Genomic DNA, 20918 nt, shown 5'->3' on the forward strand with positions numbered 1-20918 from the left:
TCTTGAAACGGCATGTGGATAATCCAATTAGAAAAGAGGCCATTCTGGACCGTGTATTGGCAAATGAGCCTGGCCAGGTGACTGACTTTTCAGTGAGAGAGCATTGTGTAAGCAGTAACCACAATCCCTTATGTTTTAAGCCAACTCTGAATAAGGATAAGTTAGGACTCTGTGGGAAGGGACTAAATTGGGGGAGGGCAAATTACAACAGTATTAGTCAGGAGTTAGGAAGAGTTAATTGGGAGCAGTTAGTACCAGGCAAGGCCACGTTTGACGTGTGGGAGATGTTTAAGACCTACTGATCCAAGTTCAAGACCAGCATGTTCCAGTAAGGAGGAAGGACAAGGATGGTAAGGTGAGGGGTTCTTGGATAACAAGGGAGGTTGTGACTTTAGTTCAGTGAAGAAAGAAACATATATAAGGTTTAGGAAGCTAAAATCGGACAGGGCCCGTGAGGAATATAAAGAAAGAACTTAAACATAGAATTAGGAGCACAAGGAGGGGCATGAAATGACCTTGGCAAGGAGAGGTAAAGAGAAACCCAAGGTATTTTATACACACATTAAAAACAAGAGGATAACAAAGGAGAGGATAGGATCGCTCGAGAATAAAGAAGGGAACTTGTGCTTGGAGGCAGAGGATATAGGCAAAATTCTAAATGAGTATTTTGCATCTGTATTCACCGAGGAGAAAGAGATATAGAACGATGGTGAGTACTGTGTGCAGTTCTATTTGCCACATTATAGGATTTTGATTCATTATTGTCACATGTATTAACATACAGTGAAAAGTATTGTTTCTTGCATGCTATACAGACAAAACATACCATTCATAGAGAGGGAAACAAGAGAGTGCAGAATGTAGTGTTATTGTCATAGCTATGGTGTAGGGAAAGATCAATTTAATGCAAGGTAAGTCCATTCAAAAGTCTGACGGTAGCAGGGAAGAAGCTGTTCTTGATTCGGTTGATATGTGACCTTTTGTATCTTTTTGCCAAAGGAGTAAGATGGAAGAGAGAATGTCTGGGGTGCGTGGGGTTCTTAATTATGCTGGCTGCTTTGCCGAGGCAGTATGAAGTGTAGACAGAGTCAATGGATGGGAGGCTGGTTTGCAAGATGGTTTGGGCTACACTCATTAAAACATGGCTAAGGGAGGGACATGACTGGCAGCTCAATGTTCCAGTGTACAGATGCTATAGGAAAGATAGAACAGGAGGTAAAAGCAGAGTAGGAGTTACACTTTTGATTAGGGAAAGCCTCACGACCGTACTGAGGGGGTATATATCCAAGGGTTCGCCCACTGAGTCTATATGGGTAGAACTGAGAAATAAGAAGGGGGAAATCACTTTGATAGGAATGTACTTTAGGCCCTTAAATAGCAGGAAATTGAGAAGCAAATATGTAACAGCTCCAAGAAAAATAGGGTATAATAGTCAGAGATGTTAACTTTCCCAACATTGACTGGGACAGCTATAGTATTAGAGGGTTGGATGGAGAAAAATTTGTCGAGTGTATTCGGGAGGAATTTCTCATTTAGTATGTGGATGGCTCGACTAGAGAGGGAGCAAAACTTGACCTCCTCTTGGGAAATAAGGAAGGGCAGGTGACAGAAGTGTTAGTGAGGGATCACTTTGGGACCAGTGACTATTGGTTTTAAGATAGCTGTGGAGAATGATAGGTCTGGCCCAAAGATTTAAATTCTATATGGGGGCAAGGCCAATTTTGATGGTATCAGGCAGGAACTTTAGGTTGTTGCATAAGGTTAAATCTCATGGGATACAGGGTGAGGTATCTAAATGGATACAAAATTGGCTTCTTAACAGAAGCCAGAGAGTGGTTGTAGAGAGTTGTTTTTCGAACTGGAGGCCTGTGACCAGCAGTGTGCTTCAGGGATCAGTGCTGGGTCCACTGTTATTTGTCATTTTATATTAATGATTTGGATGAGAATATAGGAGACTTGGTTAGTAAGTTTGCAGATGACACTTACGATTGGTGGCATTCTGGAAAGTGAAGAAAGTTATCTCCAATTGCAACGGGATCTTGATCAATTGGGCCAGTGGGCTGACAAATGGCAGATGGAGTTTAATTTAGACAAATGCAAGGTAATGTATTTTGGTAGATTGAACCAGGGCAGGACTTACTCAGTTAATGGTGTGGCGTTGGGGAGAGTTACAGAACAAAGATCTCGGGGTACATGTTCATAGCTCCTTGAAAGTGGAGTCACAGGTGGACAGAGTGGTGAAGAAGGCATTCGGCATGCTTGGTTTCATTGGTCAGAACATTGAATACAGGAGTTGGGACGTGTTGTTAAAGTTGTACAAAACATTGGTAAGGCCACACTTGGAATACTGTGTGCAATTCTGGTCAGCTTTATTATAGAAAGGATATTATTAAACTAGCAAGAGTGCAGAAAAGATTTACTAGGATGCTACCGGGATTTGATGGATTGAGTTATAAGGTGAGGCTGGAGAGACTGGGACTTTTTTTGTCTGGAGCGTAGGAGGCTGAGGGGTGATCTTATAGAGGTCTGTAAAATAATGAGGGGCACAGATCAGCTAGATAGTCAATATCTTTTCCCAAAGGTAGGGGAGTCTAAAACTAGAGGGCATAGGTATAAGGTGAGAGGGGAGAGATACAAAAGGGTCCAGAGAGGCAATTTTTTCACACAGGATGGTGAGTGTCTGGAACAAGCTGCCAGAGGTAGTAGTAGAGGTGGGTAAAATTTTGTCTTTTAAAAAGCATTTAGATAGTTACGTGAATAAGATGGGTATAGAGGGATATGGGCAATTGGGATTAGTTTAGGGTTTTAAAAGAAAGGGCGGCATGGACAGTTTGGGCCAAAGGGCCTGTTTCCATGCTGTAAACCTCTATGACTCTATTCACGACATTTTGTAGTTCCTTGTAGTCTTGGGCATTCCAAGCTGTGATACAACCAGAAAGAATACTTTCTACGGTGCATCTGTAAAAGTTGGTGAGAGTCGGAGTTGACATGCCAAATTTCCTTAGTTTTCTGAGAAAGTTGAGGCATTGGTGGGCTTTTTTAACTATAATGTTGGCATAGGGGGATCAGGAGAGGTTGGTGATCTAGATACTTAAAAACGTGAAGCTCTCAACCCTTTCTACTTCATCCCCATTGATGTAGACGGGCATGTTCTCCTTTCCGCTTCCTGAAGTCGATGACAATCTCCTTCGTTTTGTTGACATTGTGGGAGAGATTATTGCTGCGCTACTTCATCAGATTCTCTATCTCATCATTGTTTGAGATCCGACCCACTACGGTGGTGTCATCGGCAAATTTGAAAATCGAACTGGAGGGGAATTTGGCTGCACAGTCAGAGGTGTACAAGAAGGATGTGATTGCACTGGAGGGGGTGCAGAGGAGATTCATCAGGATGCTGCCTGGGATGGAACGTTTAAGTTATGAAGAGAGGTTAGATAGGCTTTAGTTGTTTGTAAGCCCGCTATTCAAAAAGGAGGTAGAGAGTAAACGGGTAACTAACGTTGGTACTGGGGAAGTCGCTACAATCCATTATCAGGGATTACATAACTCGACATTTGGAAGGCAATGGTACAATCGAACAGAGTCAGCATGGACTTAAAAAGGGAAATCATGTGTGACGAGTCTATAGAATTCTTTGAGGATGTAACCAGTAGAGTTGACTGAGGAAAACCACGATGTGGTTTATTTAGACTTTCAAAGCTTTCAAAAAGGTCTCGCGACTGACTACTATGTAAAGTTAAAGCACATGGGATTGCAGGTAATGTCTTGAGATGGATAGAAAGCTGGTTAGCAGATAGGAAGCAAAGAGTTGGCATAAATAGTTTTTTTCTGATTGGCAGGCAGTGATTAATGGGGTTCTGCAGCGATCTATGCTAGGGCTCCAACTGTTCACATTTATAGATTAATGATCTGGAAGAGGGAACTGAATAGATTATCTCCAAATTTGCAGACGATACAAAGTTGATACAAAGTGAGAGGGTGAGCTGTGAGGAGGATGCAGAGATGCTTCAGCGTGATCTGGACAGGCTGAGTGTGTGGGTATCTGCATGGCAGTTGCAGTATAATGTGGATAAATGTGAAGTTATCCACTTTGGTAGCAATAATAGGAAGACAGATTATTATTTGGGTGTAAATTGAAAGAGGTGGAAACTCAAGATCTTGGAGTCCTCGTGCATCAGTCACTGAAAGTAAGCGCGCAGGTACAGCAGGCAGTAAAGAAGGGAAATGGTATGTTGGCCTTCATCATCAGAGGATTTGTGTATAGGGATAGGGAAGTTTTGCTTCAATTGTACAGTGTGTTGTAGAGGCCACACCTGGAGTATCGTGAGGAGGTTTGGTGTCTTTATCTGAGGAAAGATGCCCTTGCTGTAGAGGGAATACAGTGAAGGTTTGCCAGGCTGATTCCTGGGATGGCAGGACTGTCAAATGAGGAGAGATTAAGTCGGTTAGGATTATATTCACTGGATTTTAGAAAAGTGAGAGGGATTTCATAGAAACCTATAAAATTCTAACAGGTTCATAAAGAATGTTCCTGATGGTGGGGGAGTCCAGAACGAGGGAGTCATAGTTTGAGGATAAGGGGTAAACCTTTTAGAATTGAAGTGAGGAGAAATTTCTTCACCCAGAGGGTGGTGAATGTGTGGAATTCACTACCATAGAAAGTAGTTGAGGCCAAAACATTTATGTGATTTCAAGAAATTAGATACAGCTCTTGGGGCTCAAGGGATATGAGGGGAAAGGTGGGATCAGGATATTAATGATCAAAATGAATGGCGGAGCAGGTTCAAAGGGCCAAATGGCCTGCTGCTTCTAGTTTTTATGGTCATCTGGGATTATGGCAACTTTGCCTTTTACCTCTTATAGTGTCATTGTACGCTTTTGCTACTATACAGCAGTTTGGCCCAGATTACAGGATACCTATGCTATCCGATTCAGACACAAAATCTATCAACTAATTCAGACTTGCTGCTGTGCAGATTAAATTGTTTGTATATTGAGATGCGCTGTCACCAAAATATCAACCCTTCCCCCTGCCCCCATCACTGGTAATACTGTATAGAGACAAAAATATATAAAAATATACGTATAGAGAACAAAAATCACAGGTTACCCATCTCGGACTTTTGGCTAAGATCAAGTGTAGTATCTGTTTTTATCTTCTGGGCCTTTTGGCTAGGATCGAGTGTGGTGTTGGCATGCTGTGCTTGGTCGGGGTGAGGAGCATTTCAGCTTCATTTGAGGCAACTTTTGGGGGCGACGTCTCGGCCTTTTGGCGAGGATGCAGGTCCAATCGGGCCTTGAAGGAGGAGCTATGCCTGCTCCAATCAGCTTTGCTTGTGTGGGTCGGGCCCGGGATGGGGGTTGAGAGCCCTGTCTTGTCAGCTTGGATCGGGAATGTCTCAACTTGTTGAGATTCTGAATTGGACTTGATTGGATTGGATTGAATTGGAATAAAAACAGAGATTAAATCAGAATAAATAAAGATAAGCCATTAAATAAAGAGAAACATTGGCAGAAGACTCTGTACTGAAAGAACACACATTTAAAATAATTTGAGAAAAGATAGCAGGTGCATGCACAAGTGGCTTATTTCTGTAATACCAGATCACATTATTCTGACAAATTGATTCTCTGTCTCAGTTGCAGTATTTGTACAAAGAAACAGATTAAAGGTTTCTTCGTCCCAGCCTCCCAGTTCAGGCTCCTCAAGGTAAGCCGTGTCTATGCAACAAGCTCTGACCCCTTTGTCTTCATGAACATTTGGCTAATGCAGCAGTAAGATATTTACTAATGTCTAGTTTTGAGTGTGTTACCCACTTGTGTGAGCATGTGCCAAGGTGTTGAGGTGTGTTATGCTGAGAGATGATGTGTACACAAATGTGACTAATGTACCGTTTGTTTTGGAAGGTTGATGATTATTTCAAATTCTTCATCCCTCAGTGTGAAAGACTCGAGTTTCACACTAATATGAACTTAAGATCCTAAGGGTCTGATTTATTGATACTTGAGGCAGCATTATGTACCTTCAATTCCAAGTCCCATCCCTCAATCCCCAGCCAGAGGCTCTCCTTTCTTTGTTGCTCAGGTTCTAGGTGCTAGAATCATGGAGTGGAATTCTCCCATTCCACTGGGTTTAATGATGGGCAGGCGTGGAGAATCTAGCGACAGCCAAATTATTGGAAATAACATTGCAATTCTCCCAATGGGGGGTTACTGGCCATTTGGTTTTCCTGGTGGCAGTTGGTGTGAAGGCCATTTGCATTTATTTACATCTCATCCGCCAGCATCCTATCAGGCTTCAATCTATGTTCTATGTATCTGGACAGGACCGTGCTATGGGACTCATGCTGCCGTTGCAATAAAGGCCTGTAGTCTGACCAGGAGTGTGCTGTGATCTGAGGTGTTTGGGCAGCCTGGTGAAGACAAGGGGATGCAGTGTTGGGGAAGGCTGTGCAAGGAGGGGGAAAAGGCTGGTGATGTCATGCGGAGGGAAGACCAAAAGGATGGAAGTTTAGTGAACCCACTAAAAAACTTTCAAACAACAGGGTCAAAGGAATCTCACCTGGTTTACTGAAAGGGGATGCACAAAGACTCCAGGAGATAGAAGTGCACATCATAGGTGGCTGGAACAGGGTACAGACAGATGGTTGAATCGAGGAACTGACATCTTCTTGGTTCTTGATCCTTCGACCGTTAGGAAGTTTCTCCTTATCTAATCAGTCCCGACCCCTCATGATTTTGAACATTTCTGTCAAATCTCTTAATTTTTTTCTTTTAATGTGCCAGGATCAAACCTGTCAGCTGAGGGTAGTGAATGAATTAATTGCCTATTCACGAGGGTGTCTGAGGGGAACTTGCCTTGCATAATTAATGAGGTTTCAAGTGCAGAATCTATTGCGGATCCCACTATTTTGGCTAGCGGGAAAGGTGTTGCTTGATCCTTCCATCGTTGCAATTAGTCTGAAAATTCTGGGAGAATTCTGCCATTGTTACAGTTCAGGAGGCCATTCAGCCCATGTTAGCCCGTGCATCCATAATAGCTCTCCAAAAGAGCAACTCACCTAGTCCCACTCCACACCCTTTTCACGTACCTCTGAAACGTTTTCCTCTAATTTTTCAATTCGCTTCCAAAAGCTTCCTCCATCATATTGTGTGGCACTATCACCAAGCTAAATGAGACACTTTGAACTGATCTAACAACTCAAGAATGGGCATCCATGAGGCACTGTGGACCATCAACAGCAGTGGAATTGTACTCCAGCACAATCTGCAACCTCATGGCCTGGCATTTCCTCCGTTCAACCATTACCATTAAGCCAGGGATCAACTCTGGTTGAATAGAGAGTGCAGGAGGGCATGCCAGGAGCAGCACCTGGTGTACTTAAGAATGAGCTGTCAACTTGGTGAAGCTACCAAACAAGATTACTAGCATGCCAAATGGCAAAAACAGCAAGTGAAAGACAGCGCAGTTGATCCCACAACCAACGGATCAGGTCTAAGCTCTGCAGTCCTTCCACATCCAGTCGTGAATGGTGGTGGACAATTAAACAACTCACTGGAGGAGGAGGCTCCACAAATATCCCTATCCTCAATGACGGAGGACCCAGCTCATCAGTGCAAAAGGTAAGATTGCCGAGTGGATAATCCATTTCGGCCTCCTCCAGTGGTCCCCAGCATCTCAGATGTCAGTCTCCATCCAATTTGATTCACTCCACGTGATATCAAGAAACAGTTGGAGGCGCTGGATACTGCAAAGGCAATGAGCCCTGATAACATTTCGGCCATTGTACTGAAGACTTGTGCTCCAGAACTTGCTGCTCCCCTCGCCAAACTCTTCCAGTACAGTGATAACACTTGCATCTATCCAACAATGTGGAAAATTGCTCAGGTCTGTCCTTAAAACACAAAGCAGGATAAATCCAACCCGGTCAATTACTACCCAATTAGTCTACTCTCAATCATCAGTAAAGTGATGGAAGGGGTTATCAACAGTGCGATCAAGCAGCACCTGCTCAGTGATGCCCAGTTTGCGTTTTGCCAGGGTCACTCAGCTCCTGACCTCATTACAGCTTTGAACATAGAACACTACAGCACAAACAGGCCCTTCAGCCCACAAGTTGTGCTGATTGCATCTATACCTACCAAGCCATAGAACTATCTGTAACTCCCAATCCCATTAAATCCCACGTACTCATCCAGAAGTCTTTTAAAAGACCCCAGCAAGTTTGCCTCTACCACCACCGACGGCAGCCGATTCCACTCACTCACCATCCTCTGAGTGAAAAACTTACCCCTGGCATCTCCTCTGTACTTACTTCCCAGCACCTTAAACCTGTGTCCTCTCGTAGCGACCATTTCAGCCCTGGGAAATAGCCTCTGAGAATCCACCCTATCTATTCCTCTCAACATTTTATAAACCTCTATCAGGTCACCTCTCAACCTCCTCCTCTCCAGGGAGAAGAGACCTAGCTCCCTCAACCTATCTTCATGAGGCATGCCTCCCAATCCAGGCAACATCCTTGTAAATCTCCTCTGCACCCTATCAATAGCTTCCACATCCTTCCTGTAGTGAGGCGACCAGAACTGCACACAGTACTCCAAGTGGGGTCTGACAAGGGTCTTAAAGTTGCAGCATTACCTCCCGACTTCTAAACTCAGTCCCTCGATTAATGAAGGCCAGTCCACCATATGCCTTCTTGACCACATCCTCCACCTGCGAGGCTGATTTAGGAGTCCTGTGGACCCGGACCCCAAGATCCTTCTGCTCTTCAACGCTGCTAAGACTCCTACCCTTGATATTGGTTCAAACGTGGGTGAAAGAGCTGGATTGGTGACGTGAGTGACTACCCTTGACATCAAGCCTGCATTCAATGGAGTGTGGCATCAAGGAGCCCTAGTGAATCAATGGGTATGAGGGGTCAAACTCTCCACTAGTTGGAGTCATACTTAGTGCATAGGAAGGTGGTTGTGGAGGATCAGTCATCTCAGCTCTAGGACACCTCTGCAGGAGTCCCGCAGGATAATGTCCTAGGCCCAACAATCTTCAGCTGTTTCATCAATGACCTTCCCTCCGTCATAAGGTCAGAAGTGGGGATGTTCACCAATGATTGGTGCTGAACATTGCACATTCGCAACTCCTCAGATACTGAAGCAGTCCATGTTCAAATGCAGCAAGACCTGGACAATATCCAGAGTTGGGCTGACAAGTGACAGTAATATTCGTGCCACACAAATGCCAGGCAGTGACCATCACCAATAAGAGACACTCTAACCACTGCCTCTTGACACTCAATGGTGTTACCACCACTGAATCACCCGCTGTCAACATCCTTAGGGGTTACCATTAACCAGAAACTCAACTGGACTCACCACATAAACACAGTGGCTACAAGAGCAGGTCAGAGGCGGTGAGTAACTCACCTCCTGATTTCCCAAAGACTGTCCACCATCTACAAGGAACAAGTCAGGAGTGTGATGGGATACTCCCCACTTGCCTGGATGGGTGCAGTTCCAACAATACTCAAGATGCTCAACACCATCCAAAGAACAAAAACAGCCCGGGAAACAGGCCCTTCGGCCCAACGAGCCTGCGCCACCATTTCAACACCACCAGTCCCCCTCTCCACCCACGACCCTTGTCTAATGTTTTATGGCCATCCAGATTGAGGGAAACTGATTTAGGGACAATTTATTCCTGCCAATCAGCCTAACCGCACATCTTGGGGTGTGGGAGGAAACCGGAGCACCCGGAGAAAACCCACGCAAGCACGGGGAGAATGCGCAAACTCCCACAGACACCGGCCCAAATCCATGTGTCTGCACAGCAATCAGCGATAGTCACTGAGCTGTCGTCTTGCCCAGTATCTGGTCCAGTTTAGGCACACACTAATGACATGAAGCACTAGGCCAATCTCGAACAACCAAGAGCAGCCCCAGTACGACCCATCGCGTGTATGCCCCTCGTTGGACACAAGGCGGACCGACTTAAAACCTGTGAATGAAAAGGAAAAAAAAAAATTATTATTGTACCATATCCATTTACCTTACCAGGGATGCCCCAATGCTAATGACCCTTATTTAAAACAATCTCCTATATCCACCCATCTCCAACCCAGTCATGTGCCTGTCTAAGTTACTCTTAAATGACTCTAGCGTGTTTGCCTCCGCCACCTTACTTGGCAGAGCATTCCATACCCCCACTACCCTCTGTGTGAAAAACCTCGCTCTAATATCTGTGTTGTACCTCTCCCCCCTCATCTTAAGTCCATGGCCCCTTGTCCTAGGTGTCTCTATCATAGGAAATAGCTTACCTCTGTTTACTCTATCTATACCCTTCATAGTCTTATATACCTCTATTAGATCCCCCCTCAGTCACCGTCTTTCAAGGGAAAAGAGCCCCAATTTCTTCAATCTCTCCTCATACCCCAGTCCTTCCATACCAGGCAACATCCTGGTAAACCTCCTCTGCACTCTCTCCAGAGTCTCCATGTCCTTCAGGTAGTAAGGCGACCAGAACTGGACGCAGTACTCTAAATGCGGCCTAACCAACATTCTGTACAACTGCAACATTAGACTCCAGCTCTTATATTCTATACCCCTTCCTATAAAGGCTAACATACCATAGGCTTTCTTCACCACACTCTCCACTTGCACTGCCACCTTCAAAGACTTGTGCACTTGCACCCCCAGGTCTCACTGCGATTCTGTACTCCTTACGGGCTTTCCCTTTATCATATAACTCCCCCCTACATTATTCCGGCCAAAATGCATCACCTCACGTTTATCCGGATTAAACTCCATTTGCCATGTATCTGCCCAATCAACCAGCCTATCAATATCCCGCTGCAATGCCAGACACTGCTCCTCACTGCCCGCCAATCCAGCCATCTTGGTATCATCAGCAAATTTGCTGATCACACCACCTACTCCCTCTTCCAAATCATTTATATACACTACAAAGAGAAGAGGTCCCAGTACTGAGCCCTGCGGCACCCCACTAGTGACAGACCTCCAGCTAGAAAAAGACCCCTCCACTACTACTCTCTGACTTCTCTTTGCAAGCCAGTTCTCTACCCATCTAGATACCTGACCACGTATCCCACGAGCTTTAATCTTCTGTACCAACCTACCATGAGGGACTTTGTCAAATGCCTTACTGAAATCCATATAGACGACATCAACGGCTCATCCTTCGTCGACCGTTTTTGTCACCTCCTCAAAGAATTCTACCAGATTCGTAAGGCAAGACTTCCCCTTTACAAAGCCATGCTGCGTATCCTTAATCAGATCGTAAGTGCGCATATATCCTATCCCTAAGAATCCTCTCCATCAGCTTGCCTACCACTGACGTTACACTCAGCGGCCTATAGTTACCTGGGCTATCCCTCCTACCCTTTTTAAACAATGGTACCACGTTCGCTATCCTCCAGTCCTCTGGGACCTCACCTGCGTCCAAAGAAGAGACAAAGATTTGCGTCAGAGGCCCAGCAATCTCATCCCTCGCCTCCCTAAGCAGCCTAGGATAAATGCAATCAGGCCCCGGAGATTTATCGGTTTTAATGCCAGCTAAAAGCCCTAACACTTCTTCCCTCGTAATCGATAGATATTTCAATTGGTCTACCGCTCCCTCGATGACTGTACCAGACATCAAGCCCCTCTCCTTCGTGAATACCGACGCAAAGTATTCGTTCAGGATCTCCCCCATTCCCTCTGCCTCTAAGCACAGTTCCCCACGTCTGTCTCTGAGAAGACCGATTTTACCCCTAGCCACCCTTTTGTTCTTCAGATAGGAGTAAAATGCCTTTGGATTCTCCTTAACCCTGCCTGCCAAAGCCATCTCATGCCCCCTCTTTGCTCTCCTAACTCCCTGTTTGAGATCCCTCCTACTCTCTCTGTACTCCTCCAACGCTCTCTCCGTTCCCAGCTGCTTAGACCTGACATACGCCTCAGGTCTACTATATCTCTAGTAATCCACGGCTCTCTAATCCTACCTTTCCCATCCTTTCTCCTAACCGGCACATGCCTTTCCTGCACCCATTGCAGTTTTCCCTTGAAAGAGTCCCGCATGCCTAACGTGGTCTTGCCTTCCAACAGCCTATCCCAGTCGGTATCCCTAAGGACGAAGTAGCCGCTTGATTGGCACTACATCCACAAACATCTGCTCCCTCTACCACCAATACTCAGTACACACTGCTGCTACTATCTACAAGATGCACTGCAGCGATTCACCAAAGGCTCTTAGACAGCACTTTCCAAACCCTCAATCACTTCCATCTAGAAGGACATGGGCAGCACATACATGGGAACACCATCACCTGCAAGTTCCCCTCCAAGCTACTCACTATCCTGACTTGGAAATATATCACTGTTCCTTTGCAGTCCCTCCCTAACGGCATTGTGGGTCAACCTACAGAACATGGACTGCAGTGATTCAAGAAGGCAGCTCCCCACCACCTTCTCAAGGGCAACTAGAGATGGGCAGTAAATACTGGACAGCCAGCGATGCCCATGCCCCGCAAAGGAATAAAAGAATTAGCTGTACAGTCTAGATCCAAACTACTTCATTAAAAAAATCTTTCCTCAAGTTGCTGTGCCTCTTTCACCAATCGCTTTAAACTAGTATCCTTTGGTTCTCGATCCTCCCTATCTACTCTCTCCAGAACCCTCATGATTTTGAACATCTGTCAAATCTCTTGATCTCAATTTTCCAGGTCATTAATATTAATAAAAGCAGCAATGCTAACACTGATCCTGGGAAACTCCACGATAAACCTTCCTCTCATCCAAAAAAAAACTGTTTCCTGCTGCACTTTTTCCTGTCGTGCAGTCAATTTTGCTTCCTGTTCTTTTCATTCCATGAACTCTAACTTTTCTGACAAGCCTGAAGCCTGCTATGCAGCATTGAGCAAATATTTGTTTTTAAGTCCACATACACCACCTGTGTGTGATTTTTTTTTCCCCAAAAAATAACTGAGTCCCCAGCAGGTGGGGTTTTTCCCGCTCATTTTCTGGGTGAGGTTAGGTGATCAAATTTACAGCACTCTATACACTACAGAGTGCATCAGAGGATTTATGCTGGTGGGGTAGGGGCCTAATCCTACCCAAGATTCTGGCATCGGACTGCAGAAGGGGCGAGTGCGCATGTGCCATGCTCCAGTACACTGGGAGATCGGTTGACAAACGCTCACCACTCCTGCGCCCCCCTGCAAAAATCAGCCTTCCCAATCGGTGGTGCTGACCACAGCCCGCCGTGGGTGGCACTGCCCAAGTGGTGGTGCCCTCCTCATCCCCCCCCCCCCCCCCCCCCACCGACATTTCTGAACTCTAGTCTCGCTGGTGGGGCTAATCATGCCTGATCCCAATTGGTGGGGACCCTATGTGATCCCTGCTTGTGTGGAGCTCCACCAGCAGATGCAGAAATTTTCGCAAGCTTAGACCATTGAGTCCCAGGTCACTAAAGAGATGCAGAGCAGCTTCTGCATATAGTAGTTAGCTGTGCGCTGTTCGCTGATACGAGGCGGATTACGCTGTGAAAATGGACCGGGATGATCACAATCGGCCAGATGCCAGTGGCGAATCCTTTTTTTTCCCCTCCCGCTGCCATTTCCTGGCCCGATTATGCTGCTCGAGCAACACAGTGGGCAAGAAAAATCTCACTCCACATCAATCGGTTACCCGCAACAACCCTTCACTATGACTTCATGAAAAAACTCAAGGAAGTTAGTTAAACGCTGATATTGGTATAGTTGCGATCATTGCCCATTGCTAATTGTCCTGAAGGTTATAATGGGCCTTCATCTTGAACCAAGGCAATCTGTAAACTGATGTTTTGTCCAAAATGATATTCCATCACACTCTGACTAGTTTCTTGTTAATGATACATGAGATGTGTAGCACAGAAACAGGCCATTTGGCCCAACCAGTTCCTGCTGGTATTTACGCTCCACTCCAGTTTCCTCCCATCTTTTCTTGTCTAAGTCTAAATACAGATCTCTCATTGGTACATTGCTGAGTGGGCCATTCTTCATTTAAGCCTGGCAAGCAGTGGCATTGAAGTGTGGAACTACAAGGAGTAATTAGTCATATCTGCCCGTCCTTCCCCAGTGTCCCTATAAGCAGACTTTCCAGAAGAGATTACTTGCTAGAGCTTGCAAACATGAAAACGTTCCAAAATACTCAAATCGCTTTTTGAAACCCAGCCACAGTTGGCTAAATCTGAACAACACCCTCACTCATTTTCTTTACCCTATTCTGCGGGTACTGAGGTTAGTTCTCAAGTTATCATCACTTCCCAGGCTGAGCTCATCTGATTCAGCAAAGACTAGGGTGTGAATATGGAACCTTATAATCTATATGGTTCCGCTTGTCCCTAATTTAACAAGGTAACTGAAAGGACAATTTCAAACAAATGTAATAATTTATGAGCAGCATGTGCTGGCCTCAGTGATAAAGAATGAAAATGATTCCATGCTTCTGTGATTTATGGAATTGTGTGACTTGTTTGCTGATGTTTAAATTGCCTGAAGCTTCATATCAGAATTTAAAGCAGAAGTGAATCAGAAGTTAAAATTCAGTTATTCATTGTCAAGTCTGGGACTCACTTGGAATGATCTGTCTTTACAGGGAGCTGATAATTTAACTGTTTATACATTCAATACGAGGACAGCAAAGCATACTTTCTGCAAAACATGTGGAGTACAAAGTTTCTATACCCCTCGTTCTAACCCTGATGGATATGGTATGGAAAATAAATTATAATATATGTGCATGTTAATTCCAAAACTGATTTATAGAGTCTTTTGTACAAATCATAGAATCATCTATTCTCTATTATAAAGTACCTTCTCCAGGTTTTTCCCCCGCCCGGATCCCCGTAACCCCACACAATTAAGGCTAACCTACACATCTTGAGATATTGAGGGGCAATTTAGCACACCCAACCCACCTAACCTACACATCTTTGGACTGTGGGAGGAAACTGGGGTATCCAGAAGAAACCCACAAAGAGGAGAATGTGCAGACTCCACGTAATGACCCAAGGCTGAAATTGAACCCAGATCCCTGACACTGAGAGGTAGTAGTGCTAACCACTGAGTCACTGTGCTGCCCCAGGTTCCTGGCACTGAGGCAGCAGAGCTAACCATTGTGCCACCGAGAATTGAACCTTGGTCCCTGATGCTGTAAGGCAGCAGTGCTAACCTCTGTGCCACACCCAGTCCCTGGCACTGTGAGGCAGCAGAGCTAAATACTGTGCCACCGTGTTGTGAGATACTTTTGAAACACTGATTAAATTCCATTTATGGAATGGGACTTCCCCCAAGAGTTCCTGTGGGTCAATGAGGACATCAGTAGGTGTAACATAAAAACAGGCCATTCGACCCCTTGGGTCTGCTCTGCTATTCAATAAGATCATAACTGATCTGATTGTAGCCTCAATTCCACATTCCACCCACCCATATAACTTTTGACTCCCTTTTTACTTAAATCTACCTACCTCTACCTGAAAAATATTCAGTCACTCTGTCTCCACTGCTCTGAGAAAAGAATTCTTCTCATGTTTTGCTTTAAGTGAAGACCCCTTATTTTTAAACTGTGTTCCCTAGTTCTGGTCTCTCCCATAACGGGAAATATCCTCTCCTCATCCAGCCAGTCTGGCCCTCTTGGGGTTTTATATCGCTCAATAAAATCACCTCTCAATCTTCTAAGCTTCAATGGATACAGACCCAACAATACCACCCTAGGTGTCAGACGAGTGAACCTTCTCCGAACTGCTTCTAATGCATTTATATCCTTTCTTAAACAGTCTAAACCTGTACATGGTATTCCAGATGTGGTCTCACCAAGGCCCTGTACAGCTGGAGCAAAACATTACTATTCCCTTGCAATAAGCAACAACATTCTATTTGCCTTCCTAATCACTTGCTGTGTCTGTGCATGTTAATTTTTCCTGATTCATGTACCAGGATACTCTGATTCCTCTGTACCTCAAAGCTCTACAATCTCTTTCCATTTAAATAATGTGCTCTTTTCTATTCTTTGAGACACTGGACTGGATGCAATGTAAGAGTTTTTATAAATATATAAAAAGGAAGAGGCTGGCTAGGGTGAACGTTGGTCCTTTAGAGGATGAGAAAGGGGACCTAGTGGTAGGGGATGGGGATATGGCTAAGGTATTGAATAACTTTTTTGTTTCTGTCTTCACGGAGGAGGATGTGAATAATTTGCCGGGTGTTAGCGATGGAAAGGTGGTAGGACTGGAGAGTCTTAATGACATTACTGTTACTAGAGAGGCGGTGCTCGACAGACTGGAGGGGCTGATTGTGGACAAGTCCCCAGGACCGGATGGAATGCATCCGAGGGTTCTTAAAGAAATGGCGGAGGTGATAGTGGATGCCTTGGTGGTTATTTTCCAGACGTCGCTGGATTCCGGGGAAGTGCCAGATGATTGGGAAACGGCTAATGTTATGCCGTTGTTTAAGAAGGGTGCCAGGCAAAAGGCGGGGAATTATAGGCCGGTTAGTTTAACGTCTGTGGTAGGTAAAATGTTAGAATCTGTCATTAAGGAGGAAATTGTGAGGCATCTTGAAGGGAATTGCTTGATAGAGCAGACGCAGCACGGTTTCATTAAAGGGAAGTCGTGTCTGACAAATTTACTGGAGTTCTATGAGGATGTGTCTAGGGCGGTGGATAGAGGAGAGCCGGTGGATGTGGTCTTTCTAGATTTTCAGAAGGCGTTTGACAAAGTACCTCACAAGAGGTTATTGCAGAAGGTCGAGGGACATGGAGTTGGGGGTAGGGTGTTAGCGTGGATAGAGGATTGGTTGTCAAATAGGAGGCAGAGAGTGGGGGTCAACGGGTGCTATTCGGATTGGCGGATGGTGACTAGTGGAGTGCCCCAGGGGTCGGTGCTGGGGCCTCAGCTATTTACCATTTATATAGATGATCTGGAGGAGGGAACCGAGTGTAGGGTGTCGAAATTTGCTGATGACACCAAGATTGGGGGAACGGCAAATTGTGCGGAGGGTGTGGAAAGTCTGCAGAAGGATCTAGATAGGCTGGGCGAATGGGCCAGGAAATGGCAAATGGAATTTAATGTTGGCAAGTGTGAGGTGGTCCACTTTGGTAGGAATAATGGTAGGAAGGATTATTACTTACGTGGAGAAAAACTGCAGCAGGCGACGGTGCAGAGGGACCTCGGGGTCCTTGTGCATGAGTCGCAAAAACCCAGCAGGTGCAGCAGGTGGTCAGAAAGGCGAATGGGATGCTGGCCTTCATAGCGAGAGGGATTGAATATAAAAGTAGGGACGTCATTTTTCTTAACTGTTTAATTCTGGTTTCAGTTGCGAGTTTTTTCGGCGGTCTTTTTTTTTTAAATTAGTTAGAAACCGGAAGTCGTCACTAGGGCGTCGACCGGTAGTTGTAGTTTTTTCGGGTTTAAAAGCACTCACCACTGCGAATCGGCCTCATTGTTCCGTTGGAGCAGAGTCGAGAGGCAGCGATTTTTGCGAGTAAGGAGGCAGTAAAAAGGTGCGTTTTTTCTGTTCATTTTTCTTAACTGTTTAATTCTAGTTTCAGTTGCGAGTTTTTTCGGCGGTCTTTTTTTTAAAATTAGTTAGAAACCGGAAGTCGTCACTAGGGCGTCGACCGGTAGTTGTAGTTTTTTTTTCTGGCCTCTAACCCTATAAATTAGTCCAGAGAGGATACCCGATTCTCTACACTAGTAAGGAATCCCACCCTCCCACCTCCTCTAACCTAATTATAAGTGTGGGGAAGTTTTTTTTTATATTTTTTACTTTTTTTGCTGTTACCTGTTTCAAGGATGGCAGTTCGGGCAGTGTGCTGCATCTCCTGTGGGATGTATGTGGTGAGGGACTCCAGTAGTGTTTCAGGGGATTTTACTTGTAGGAAGTGTCATAGATTGAAGCTTCTGGAGGAGCGTGTTAAGGAGCTGGAGGAGGTATTAGATGAGCTCCGCATAATTCGTGAGGCAGAGAGAGACATTGATAGGAGTTTTAAGGAAATAGTCACTCCTAGTAATCAGTCTTGGGTCAATGTCAAGAGGAGGGGAAAGAAGCATGTGGGAGGAGAATCCCCTGGGGTTGTTCCCCTCCAAAATAGGTTTTCGGTCCTGGAGGCTACAGTTGAGGAAACATCAACTGGGGATAGCCAAAGGGAGCAGGACTCTGGGGGTGAGCCTATTGTAAAAGCTCAGGTGTCTAGGGGATGTAAGAGATTGGGCCTCGTGATTGGGGACTCTACAGTTAAAGGGACGGATAGGAGAGTTGGTAGTAAGGGTAGGGATTCAGGGCTGGTGTGTTGCCTACCAGGGGCTGGGGTCCGGGATGTGTCAGAGAGGATATTCAAGACTCTTAGGGGAGAGGGTGATCAACCCCAAGTTATAATTCATGTGGGGACACATGACATAGGGAGGCTAAGGGAAGGGGATATTAAGCAGAGTTTCATGGAGTTGGGATGGAAACTAAAGGCCAAGTCAAACAGAGTGGTTATCTCTGGACTCTTGCCTGTGCCACGGGATAGTTTAGAGAGGAATAGGGAGAGGGAAAGTTTGAACTTGTGGCTGAGGGGATGGTGCAGGAGGGAGGGGTTTAATTACTTGAGCAATTGGGGCTCATTCTGGGGAAGATGGGATCTCTATAAGAGTGATGGTATACATCTGAACCAGAGGGGAACAAATATCCTGGGGGGTAAATTTGTGAAGGCTATGCGGAGTGGTTTAAACTGATTCAGAGGGGGGGGTGGGATCCTGGGTAGAGGGGGTGAAAGTGAGGGGGGCATAGAAGGGGACGGCATTGCAAGGCATTGTGGGGGTGGGGCAGAGCGAGGTTTGAAATGTATATACTTTAACGCAAGGAGTATTCGCAATAAAGTGGATGAACTTGCAGCGTGGACCAGTACCTGGGACTTTGATGTTGTGGCCATTTCAGAGACGTGGATAGAGCAGGGTCAGGAATGGATGTTGCAGGTGCCGGGGTACAAGTGCTTTAGTCGGAGTAGAGAAGGAGGTAGAAGGGGGGGTGGAGTAGCATTATTGGTCAAGGACTATATCACAGTGTCAGAGAGGAAGTTTAATGAGGACTTGTCTGTTGAGGTAGTATGGGCAGAAATTAGAAATAGGAGAGGAGAGGTCACCCTGTTGGGAGTCTTTTATAGACCTCCAAAAAGTTCTAGAGAGGTTGAGGAAAGGATTGCAGAGACGATCCTGGTTAGGAGTGAAAGTAATAGGGTAATTGTTATGGGGGATTTTAACTTTACTAACATTGATTGGAATTGTTATAGCTCTAGCTTGTCAGAGGGGTCAGTTTTTGTTCAGAGTGTGCAGGAAGGTTTTTTGACTCAATATGTAGATAGGCCAACTAGAGGTGAGGCTATATTAGACTTGGTGCTGGGAAATGAGCCGGACCAGGTGCTAGACTTGGAAGTTGGTGTGCTTTTTGGTGATAGTGACCACAATTCGGTTATGTTCACCTTAGTGATGGAAAGGGATAGGCATGAACCTCGGGTCAGTAGTTTTAGCTGGGGGAAGGGTAATTATGAGGCCATTAGGAGAGAATTAGGAAGCATTGATTGGACTAGGAGATTACAGGGACTAGGAACGTCTGAAATGTGGAGTTTTTTCAAGGAGCAGCTACTGTGGGTCTGTGATAGGTATGTCCCTGTCAGGCAAGGAGGAATTGGTAGGGCTAGGGAACCGTGGTGCACAAAAAAAGTTGATTTGTTGGTTAGGAAGAAGAAGGAGGCCTATGTTCGGATGAGGCTTGAGGGCTCGGGTAGTGCAGTAGAAAGCTTTAGATTGGCTAGGAGGGAGTTAAGAAGGGCTAGAAGAGGGCATGAGATGACTTTGGCTGATAGGATTAAGGAGAATCCTAAGGCGTTCTATAGGTATGTCAAGAACAGAAGGTTGGTTAGGGCAAGATTAGGGCCAGTTACAGACAGTAGGGGGAAGTTGTGTGTGGAACCGGAAGAGATTGGAGAGGCATTGAACCATTATTTCTCTTCGGTGTTCACGCAGGACGATATGAATGTAGCTGAGGAGGTCACTGGGGTGAAGGGGTGTAAAATAGAAAGTATTGTAGTTGATACAGAGGATGTTTTGGATATTCTAGATGGGTTGAAAATAGATAAGTCCCCTGGTCCGGACGGGATTTACCCTAGGATTCTATGGGAGGCAAGAGAGGTGATTGCAGAGCCACTGGCTCTGATCTTCAGGTCGTCGTTGGTCTCTGGTATAGTACCGGAAGATTGGAGGACAGCGAATGTTGTCCCATTGTTTAAGAAGGGGAGCAGAGACTTCCCTGGGAATTACAGACCAGTGAGTCTTACTTCTGTAGTGGGCAAGGTTTTAGAAAGAATTATTAGGGATAGGATTTATAGTTATTTGGAGAGTAATGAATTGATTAGAGATAGTCAGCATGGTTTTGTAGCGGGAAGGTCGTGCCTTACTAACCTTATTGAGTTCTTTGAGAAGGTGACCAAAGAGGTGGATAGGGGTAAGGCAGTAGATGTGGTATATATGGATTTTAGTAAGGCGTTTGATAAGGTTCACCATGGTATGCTTCTGCAGAAAATGCAGATGTATGGGATTGGTGGTAATTTAGGTACTTGGATCAGGAATTGGTTAGCAGATAGGAGACAGAGGGTGGTGGTTGATGGTAATTATTCATCATGGAGTGCGGTTACGAGTGGTGTGCCTCAGGGATCTGTTTTGGGGCCACTGCTGTTTGTAATCTTTATTAATGATCTGGATGAGGGTATAGTTGGGTGGATTAGTAAGTTTGCTGATGACACCAAAGTCGGAGGTGTGGTAGATTGTGAGGAAGGGTGTCGAAGTTTGCAGGGTGACTTGGACAGGTTGCAGAGCTGGGCCGTGAGGTGGCGGATGGAGTTTAATGCGGAGAAGT

General features: G+C 45.4%; 1 protein-coding gene across 1 annotated transcript in view; it reads left to right on the plus strand.

The window, feature by feature from the left end:
- cenpv (centromere protein V) overlaps positions 1 to 20918 on the plus strand; it is a 34002-nt gene that overhangs the window by 10585 nt on the left and 2499 nt on the right. Inside the window, exons 3-4 of the mRNA XM_080210958.1 lie at positions 5641 to 5710; positions 14623 to 14737. Coding sequence (XP_080067084.1) covers positions 5641 to 5710; positions 14623 to 14737 — 185 coding nt within the window. The remainder of the gene's footprint in view (positions 1 to 5640; positions 5711 to 14622; positions 14738 to 20918) is intronic.

This window comes from Carcharhinus amblyrhynchos, chromosome 23 (genome assembly GCF_965287045.1).
Source record: "Carcharhinus amblyrhynchos chromosome 23, sCarAmb.v2.hapA, whole genome shotgun sequence".
NCBI lineage: Eukaryota > Metazoa > Chordata > Chondrichthyes > Carcharhiniformes > Carcharhinidae > Carcharhinus > Carcharhinus amblyrhynchos.